The sequence below is a fragment of the Symsagittifera roscoffensis genome, chromosome 7 (genome assembly GCF_963678635.1).
Source record: "Symsagittifera roscoffensis chromosome 7, txSymRosc1.1, whole genome shotgun sequence".
Classification (NCBI taxonomy): domain Eukaryota; kingdom Metazoa; phylum Xenacoelomorpha; order Acoela; family Convolutidae; genus Symsagittifera; species Symsagittifera roscoffensis.
In genome coordinates, this window is record NC_087068.1 from 9868038 (window position 1) to 9877980 (window position 9943).

The following is a 9943-nucleotide window of genomic DNA, read 5'->3' on the forward strand; positions in this document are numbered from 1 at the left end:
AAGCCAACAAAAAATCAGCGGAAATCATTTGGGCAGAATAAAATTTCTAAGCGATTAAAAAAAACTATACGGAGTCAAGGTTAATAAAAATACAAACAGCAGAGAAAACATCAAAACACTTAAAACAACTACAATGTAACATGCGTACCTTAAAAAACTGAAGAAAAAATTTGAAAAAGTTTTTTATGTTGCTGGAAGTTTTCATTTGTGAAACAATTGCAACATGATAACTATTGATACAAATTTCATCGAAACTGTGGTGCAAGTTATTTGAGTAGTTTTCGACAATGCAAAAACAAGATCAACTCTAAAAGAACTGTTTTTTGATCTTGTAAAACTGTATTGGACAATTTTTGGATTGCCCGGGCTACTACAATCATCAAACATTCAAATCTAGGCAACAAGGGACACTCGACTGATGAAAACTTCAAATTATTTTCGGGCAAAAAGAATCAAACAAACGTTTTCTAGTAGTTGAGAATTTTTTTTTACATTACGAGGCCAAACTGTACCTTTAGTGAATTATAAAAAAATTCCGCATCAAGGACGCTCCGTTTGTTCTTCTTTTGTTCTTTCATTCTCACTGATCGTTCTGACAAAATTTTAACATGTTTAAAGACTTGTCTCTGGAATCCAGGAATTTACAGACACAAAATTGTGCGCTTATCCAGTGCACAGTTTGGCCTCGTTATGTATAACAAAGCGAATAAACTTTTTTCCTTTACAGGAATTATTTCCTCGATTTTTGTCCAAAAGCACTTTGTGCAATGACAGCCAGAAAGCTTGTCAGAAAAGGATTTGAAGAATGAGAAGAGTATGTTTTTGCTCTTTCACACAAAATCTTTTACCAGGCATAAATAAAAAATGAAATATTAGAACACATGAATAAAAAAAAAATCATTTGCATAGTTTCGCGCACGTTTTCGGGCTCTTTCACAATTTTCTGGCATCTGTCCCTCAGAAAGAGCAAAAGCATACTCTTCAACAGTTAGAACATAGTTGAAGATGGCCTCGGGCAAAAAAGCCGCACTCGGGCACTTCGTGCCTTCAGGCCGGGCTCTTTTTCCCTCGGGCGTCTTTCAACTATGTTCTAACTACTACATAGTCATTTTTTAGTCATTGTGTTTTTGTTCGTACAAACTCAATATTTTGATACCTAAAATTCGCTCGATTAAAAGTCCGGCTTTTTTGTTTTTGTTACACGAAACGTAAGTTACTTAATTTAAAACGAAACTCATTTTAGAGCAAGGCTTTTCCGCATTATATCCCCGAATAATTTTTTTTAGTTAGCAAACAATAAGCGCCTGGCATTTAGTTTGATTAAATTAAATTATCTTCAATTTCAAGTGAAACATCCTAAGAACAGTATTATTAAATGTTTCTGATGCTCCTAAACCTAGATCCGTATTGATTTTCAAATTAGTAGCTGCTGTTTTTGTCAATCACAGAATCAGTTTACAGGGTGTTTTCAAAAATTATTTTGTTTATGAAATCTCTCTCACTTTACAAATATTTCGGTTATTGAACTGATGTTTTTGCAGTAGGCAGCAAAGTTTTGCCAAAGTTTGATGATATAACTTGAAGGATTTCACAATTTAAGGAGTTTTCACTGCATTTTGTGTTGAACAACCTAATATAGTATTGAATTAGAACAACCGATTAAAATGAATTTAAACAGAATTTTTGATAAGGAAAAAAATTATTACTTGGATTGTTATCAGAAAAAGTATCAGGATAAATTTTTTTTAGACTTTTACCAGCTTTCTTATGTTGCAACCAAAATTACATCCATAAAACCTGTCAATTCATTTGGTCAAAATTAAGAAGATAAAATTAGGACTTGTAATTGATTTTGCATCAATTGACCCTCTTTACAACCCTAATTTTCGACCAATTGAATCGACAGGTTTTAAGGGTGTAATTTTTGTTCAAAACTTTGCATAAAAAATTGCATCATAAAAAGCTGGTATAAATCCAAGCAAGTTTTGTCCTCATCATTTTTCGGCCAGACCTAAGCGAATTTTAGAAAGAAGATTTTTAACTATTCTGTTTTAGTTCATATATTCGATTGTTTTAATTCAAGACTATAGTGGCTTGTTCAGCACTAAATGCAGTGAGAATGCATCAAAATTTGAAATCACGCGTGAAGAAAAATAAAACTACCTCAAGGAGTTATATCATCAAAATTCGGAGTATTTTTGATGCCTACTACCAGTAACAATCACTCTAGTAACCTAATTATTTGTGAGATGAGAGATTTACAATTTTTTTTTAAAAAAACCCTGTATAGAGTGTTGCAGTTTTGATCTAAGGAAACGGAGACTATAAAGAGGTACCACTAATAATCGAGGGCATAGTATAAAGACCCAAACTTTTCTGATAACTAAGTAATCATTTGACACAAGACTCTCGAACGCAGGACATAGTTCAAATAGCCTATTCCAATTGAGCTGACTCTCTGTTTATAGTTTATGGTAGCTGGTGCGCGTACTAAGCGCTTATCACCGCTTGGCGGCGATAGAACGCTCCCATTTTTATAAAGAACATTGCCCTTTGTTAAGAAGTAGTCATTTTTAATTCAGCCAATGCAGCATGTTTAAGCAAACGGTAGAAATCGGATCATTGCCAAACTTAACGAAAAAGGGCGGCTTTCTGCCCAAGTTAAGTTGTTTTTCTGATGTTATCAGCACATCGATGCTCGGATGTTGGGCAAATCGGATGTTTGCACGGGACACCTTAATCGAGTACCAGTAATTAACTGACCAGCGCTCAACGAAAAAAAAATGAAAATTGCAGAAAACTGCTTTATCTATCAAATAAAATTGTTCCCTCAAAGTCCTTCAAAATGCACGTCGCTCGAAATTTTGACTCGAAGATAAACACAATTTACATGACCTTTATAATACAAGGTCGACGAGAGGAGTGGCTAAAGTGAAAACTAATTCGGACGTGATTTTATTGTAAAACTCTTAGTACACATTAAAGTAGGTTTCCTAAAAATTGAACAGTAAAAAAACTAAGATAATTTTTTTCTGAAAAATTGTTGGTCATGAGTGCTTTCCTCTGTTAGTAATTTCACAATTGTTTTGTGTATTTTTTTAAACTGAATTATTTGAGCTGAAAAAACTAATTTTTTGTAGTGTGACGAATGACAGAAGTCCGCGTAGAAGGCGGTCTAAAAAACTGAAGTGTAACGAGGGTTTTACAAGGCAAAGTATAAAGACCAAATGTTTCGGTCACGGCCTAATTAGTCCCAATGTCAGTTTTCATATCGATTAATGTGAAAAAAAAATTTTTCTTTTAAAATTTTGCAGGTAGGGGAAAAAAGAAAAAGAGCCTTATTTTTGTCTTCACTGATTTTAGATCTTAGATTAAACACGTGCATAATAATTGAAGTTTTTTTGTTTTGAGTTCGAGTCTCCTAAATATTAAGTATTGGAAGAGTATGTTTTTGCTCTTTCACACATGTTCTTTCACGACAAGGCATGAATGAAAAATGAAATATTAGAACGCAAAAAAGAAAAAAGAAAACGTTAGCATAGTTTCGCGCATTTTTCCGGACTCTTTCACAAATTTTGGGCTTTTTCCCTCGGAAAGAGCAAAAACATACTCTTCAACAATTAAAACATAGTTGAAGATAGCCTCGGGCAAAAGAGACGCCATCTTTCAACTAAGTTTTAACTACTACAGACTTCCTGGAACAGTAATTTTCATTCCACAGCTAAACAATAAATGGGCACTGGTGTTTTCGACCAGCAAAGATTTAATATGAGCAAGGCATTAATAAAATGTAGAGGCGAAGCACAGCTACGCACCATTTGCCATGGAAAAAATGTCTGTCTAGAGAAAATAAAAAAAATCAGACCGGAACAATATTGGAAAACTGTTTTGAATATTGAAAAAATAAAAAAAACCTGTTTGAATCCAACTGACGTCCTTATTTGGCTAGCTATGCAGAACACACAGGATGAAACTATTTGTAAGCATACAAAATCTGCTTTTTTTCTTCAGATGAGACAATATACAATTACCAAACAATTTTCTATCATTTTGAAACAATCCAAACAAGTAAGATTAAACAAACAACACACCCCACCTGGAAAAAACTTAAGATTTTTCTAAAAACAACAAATGTATTGAAATGATAAACTTAAGAAACAATTCAAAATCTAATAATTGTACTTCTTGCTTAAAGAAAAAACTGCTCAAAACCTTCGAAAAAAAAACAAAGATGTAGAAACAAGAAAGAAATTCTGCTAAACAAAACAAACGATTGTGAAGATCTGAAAGTTCCGACTGCCCTTTAATTGGTATCAAATTGTTGTAGGTAAGGAAAAAAATCAAAATCATAAACTTAAGAGAATATCATGAGTGCAATTTTTTAATGCGACTGATTAGATTGCCTCAAATAATTCTGGAACGAGTGTTGTGCGGGATAATCGCTGCGCATAAATAAATCGCTTTCGGCATCATTGCGCGCATAAATTACAGATTTCAGACACTCATAAGTTTATGAAAAAGATCGGAGGCAAAATATATTTTTTATTTTTGAACGCAAGGAGTCGATATCTTCCTTGGTGAATAAAAACTTTTTCTCTAAACTAACAATTCGATCGATAAAAATTGACAGAAAAAAAATCTTAAAAAACGTCATATCTCGCATACTAAAAGGTAGCAGTCACCTTTTTAGTCAGGATTTCCAACTCCGGAAGATACCCTGACAGCACTCAACTACAGGGTTGAGAAATTCAACTTTGGTGGATTTTTTCCAAGTAAACAAATAATTGGGTATTCATATTTGGAGGACCAATTTGCAGTCCCTCGGGTAACCCTGACAGCATCCCACTTGGGTATTCATATTTGGAGGACCAATTTCCAGTCCCTCGGGAAACACTGGCAGCATTCAACTTCAAGAACACTGAAGTCAAGCTGAAAAATTGCCAAAAATCGCAACCTGTGTAATGTACGATTTATAGCTTAAACGGGCAAATTTCTTGCGTTAAAGATGCGAAAACAAAACGTTGAAACAGCTTAATTATTGAGACAGCGAATCCCGGATTTAAAACTGAGTCGAAGATTCGGTCCCAACCACTAGCGAGAACACAAAAAGCAGCTCTGGAAATTGCAGTAAAAACTAAAGCTTTGAATTAGCAAAAATTCGGCAAGCTCTAGGATTCGATCTGCAACCTACTGCGACAAGATATTTCAAGTCTCACGAACTAACCACTCAGACGCGCACGCTTAACCACTGACAAATCTTAGTCACGTATAAAGCAGCTATATATGCCAATAAATTGCCAATGCCGTTCGGCAAATGTTGAACCAAATACAAATACATAATTTTTGTAAGTAACAATTTGGTATGTTAAAAACTGAAGATATCCACGCAAACTTTGCATGTAAGAAATCCATAACATAAAACCACATTTTGTATTAACTATCCATTTCAAAAAATTTTGAGATTTATTGAGTTTGAAAATTTCTGAAATCGATTTTGTTTTATTATTATATTAAGTGAAACAAATGCAACTGTGTTCAATTATTACTATTCGAATGTCAAAGCACATGCTATCAAAAAGCTGTAAAGGTTCCCCAAAAGTGGCACCAATATTGGCGTCTTAAGTTCGAAAAAAAGTCTTAAGAGTACACTAACCGGAAGCTTGTTTTAATATATATTTATGGATTGTTTCGAACTTTTTGCAAGATATTTGAGTTGGAGTTTTTATTTCTGTACTGTTGTTGGAAACAAGTTGCCTTTTTTTGGTTCATTTGATGAATGAAAAAAGCGTTAACTGTGTTCACTTACTAATAATCAAATTTCAAATCACATGCTATCATAAAGCCGGTGCTAGGGATTTTAGCAGACCGGTCTTTTGGCAGACTCAGAATAATTATAAAGCGTGATAGCTAACTTCAAAAGGCATTGGCTTCGAACCGCTTGCTACGCTGCGCTTCAATTCAACACGAGTGTTATTGTGCGCGTAAATCTTTGCTTTGCTGCTAATTTAGACTGAGTTTCTAAAATTGATAGTTTTGTTGACAAATTGTGAGACAATTGTCTTAATTGGGTAAACTTGGACCCAGACTGAGCGTCTTTTTGAGTCTGTCAATCAATCATCCATCACTTTATTACGTTGATCTGCTAAACGATCTGTCCCCCATAAAGACGTAGTGTCACAAATATTTGCGACTTGGGTTGGAAAAGGTTTACTACTACACTTACGCTCGTGTAAATTTCAGGTGCAAAACGAGAACGAATATAATATCATCCACCACAGAATGTCAATTTATTAGCTTTCATCAAAATTAAGCATTCCCATTACGAATTATTCAACTCAATTAGTTCCCGAAATAGACTTTCATTCGCTATTTATGATTGAACACTGCGTCATTTATCGCTTTCTTGAGTAATGCAGACCAGCTGTAACTTTTTGAACGGATTGTTTGAGCTAGTTTTGAACTTAATTTACACAGCTGAAACCTGTGAGCTGTACCGCACAAATTAATTCCTGAGCTTAGATTGAACTACATCGCTTGCTTTTGATGTAAACTATCACTTTATCTTTATTGGGCGACATTGAAAACGCAACATCAAAATTTTCGTTGACTAGAAAATTTCAGGTGAATTTTTGGAGAACTAGCAAAATATATATCTTGCTCTGATTAATAGCAAATTTTAGAACTTGTTTGGAAATTTACTTTTACAAACTTTCTGGGCAAAACTGTTAAAAATGGCCTACGCTCCACTCGCTTCATTTGCTGAGACTAAAATTTAATACACTAGATCTTAAAATTTTATGTCTTCGCGTTTCAAGGTCAATTTAACTACAACTGAAGGATACGCAATAATCATACCTTCAACTCGTAAACTGGGTTTTCCTCTTGTTCATTTCGAGCATACTTTTTTCATATTTAAACACAAATCTCGAAAAGACTCAAATTAGGTGCTGAAATGTGATGGAAACTTCAAATAAGTTTGCAGGATTTCAGTTTTTCCAACCGTAACTTGTTTATTAGAAATTTATAGCGATATCTTTAAGATGCTTTATCGATGTCGTCCAGTATAAATAGATAACTTACTACAGCAAAGTCATTTTACTCTCTCAGATCTAAAACTTGAAAGTATTCAGCTTTGAATTTCGCGTTCTTGAAAATCGGGATACTTGGGTACAAACTCAATTCAGAATGAAAGCAAATGAGTTTTAGTTTAGTCGACTTCTTCAATGGTAGGGCCTCCAGCACCACTGCCACCATCTCCAGTCGGAGCTCCAGCTCCTGGGAATCCGCCAGGGAAACCAGGCATGCCTCCTGGCGCTCCACCAGGTGCGCCACCCGCAGCTTGATAAACCTTTGAGATGATCGGATTGAAGATTTTCTCAAACTCCTTCTGCTGATGATCGAACTCATCTTTTTCTGCTGACGGATTAGCATCGAGCCACTTCATTACTTCATCCGCCTTGTCGCTAATTGCTTTTTTGTCCTCTTCTGAGAACTTGTCTTTCAACTTTTCCTCTTCCAAAGTTGACTTAGCCTAAAATGATTTAAATAGCTACTTTTCCCGCTATCACATACATGTTTGAAACAAGTTGAATTTTCACTTCCATTTCATTTTGATCTTAAAAAAACTCAAGTTTCAGGCAAATCTTTAATTACCTGGAAAACATAGCTCTCGAGTCCGTTCTTCGCGGTGATTCTTGCCTTCTCTGCGTCATCCTGAGACTTGAACTTCTCAGCATCATTTACCATCTTCTCGATTTCTTCCTGAGATAACCTTCCTTTATCGTTAGTGATGGTGATCTTGTTAGACTTTCCGGTGCTTGAGTCAGCGGCAGTCACGTTCAAGATTCCGTTAGCGTCAATATCAAAGGTGACTTCGATTTGAGGAACACCACGAGGCGCTGGCGGAATACCAGTCAATTCAAACTTTCCGAGCAAATTATTATCTCGGGTCATTGCACGCTCACCCTCGTACACTTGGATCAACACACCTGGCTGATTATCCGAGTAGGTAGTGAATTTCTCAGTGTATTTGGATGGGATGGTTGTGTTACGCTTGATCAAGGATGTCATAACACCACCTGCAGTCTCAATTCCCAGAGAAAGAGGAGCCACATCCAGCAACAGCAGATCCTGCACAGCTTCGTCTTTGCTTCCGGACAGAATCGCAGCTTGGACTGCTGCTCCGTATGCAACAGCCTCGTCCGGGTTGATGCTCTTGTTCAGCTCTTTACCTCCGAAGAACTCTTGCAGCATCTTCTGGATCTTAGGAATTCGAGTAGATCCTCCTACCAAGACAACCTCGTGGATTTCTCCCTTCGAAACCTTGGATTCTTTGATGGCCTCAGCAACAGGCTTCAGTGTATCCTTAAAAAGAGAGTTGCACAAGTCCTCGAACCTAGCTCGAGTAATCTTGGTGTAGAAATCGATACCCTCGAACAGTGAATCGATCTCAATGCTTGCTTCGCTGCTTGAGGAGAGAGTTCTCTTGGCTCGTTCGCATGTAGTTCTCAACCTTCTCATTGCTCTTTTGTTCGTCGAGATATCTTTAGAGTGTTTCCTCTTGAACTCAAGTTTGAGATGGTCGACCAAGATGTTGTCGAAATCTTCACCACCCAAATGAGTGTCTCCCGCGGTAGATTTCACTTCAAAGATACCATCGTCAATGGCCAGAACGGACACATCGAAGGTTCCACCTCCCAAATCGAAGATCAGGACGTGCTTTTCGGAGTCTCCGTCCTTTTTCTTGTCAAGACCGTATGCAATAGCAGCCGCAGTTGGTTCGTTAATAATTCTCAGTACATTCAAACCACAGATGGTTCCAGCATCTTTTGTGGCCTGTCGTTGAGAGTCATTAAAATACGCGGGTACAGTTACGACTGCATCCGTCACCTTAAGTCCAAGGTAGGCCTCGGCTGTTTCCTTCATTTTTGTTAAAACCATCGATGAGATTTCCTCGGGAGAGAAGGTCTTTTTCTCACCTTTAAATTCAACTTCAATTTTAGGCTTCGTGGCTTCTTCGACAACCGTGAAGGGCCAGTGCTTGGCATCCTTCTGAACAACTGGGTCATCAAACTTTCGACCAATCAGTCGCTTCGCGTCGAAGACGGTGTTGGACGGGTTCATGGCGACCTGGTTCTTGGCAGCATCTCCAATCAACCTCTCGGTGTCTGTGAAAGCTACGTATGAAGGTGTTGTGCGGTTTCCCATGTCATTGGCGATGATCTCCACCTTACCATGCTGGAAAACTCCGACACAGGAATAAGTGGTTCCAAGATCAATACCGACTGCTGGAGCTTTAGCCATCTTAAAAAATATGATTTGTTTTGTAATAAATTAGCAGATCAGCGGGAAACAGATTTACAGATTTCAACAATTCAAACCTGAAAAGGCACAATATTTTTTTAAAACTAAAGTTACAGAAGCAAAACTGAACACTGAAACTCAATTTCTATACGTCGAAGCTTGGACAACGAAGTTGCGTCATAAGTTGGAATTAGGCACGTACTTTCTACTTGCAACACGAAATTTCCTTTTTTAGAAAAATTTTATGTGCTTTAGATCTAGAAAATTCTGGAAAAAACATGCTCAAAAATAATGATTCAGATTTAAACTAGACTAAATTCTGGATTTTGAACGGTTTTCAAAAAATTAAGATTCAATGTTAAATCTGCGAAGCTAGAGAATACTCTGACTGTGTAAATGAAACTGTACCAGAAGTTTTTTTGAGAAACAAACTACGAAATAACTAAATAATGCCAGCTTTCGAAAAATCATAATTCAAAAAGTACGGCTTAACGGAATCTCTGCTACCAAGTAATCATGAAGTGCTGATTGAAACGAAGACAAGATTCAGAAATGCGCTAACAGCAATGAAATCGACGGAACAACAAAATTTATCCAAATAATCAAAATCATCGCCCCATTCACGAAAGAAATTGTCAAA

At 36.5% G+C, this 9943-nt stretch overlaps 1 protein-coding gene across 1 annotated transcript; it reads right to left on the reverse strand.

Moving 5' to 3' along the window:
• Window positions 1-7116: 7116 nt before the first annotated feature.
• LOC134851758 (heat shock protein hsp-1-like) lies at window positions 7117-9418 on the reverse strand. Its single transcript, XM_063867984.1, has 2 exons — window positions 7654-9418; window positions 7117-7531 (listed from the first exon to the last, which is right to left on the reverse strand). The coding sequence occupies exons 1-2, from the start codon at window positions 9301-9303 to the stop codon at window positions 7208-7210; spliced, it is 1974 nt and encodes a 657-aa protein (XP_063724054.1). The 5' UTR covers window positions 9304-9418; the 3' UTR covers window positions 7117-7207.
• Between the last annotated feature and the right edge of the window lie 525 nt (window positions 9419-9943).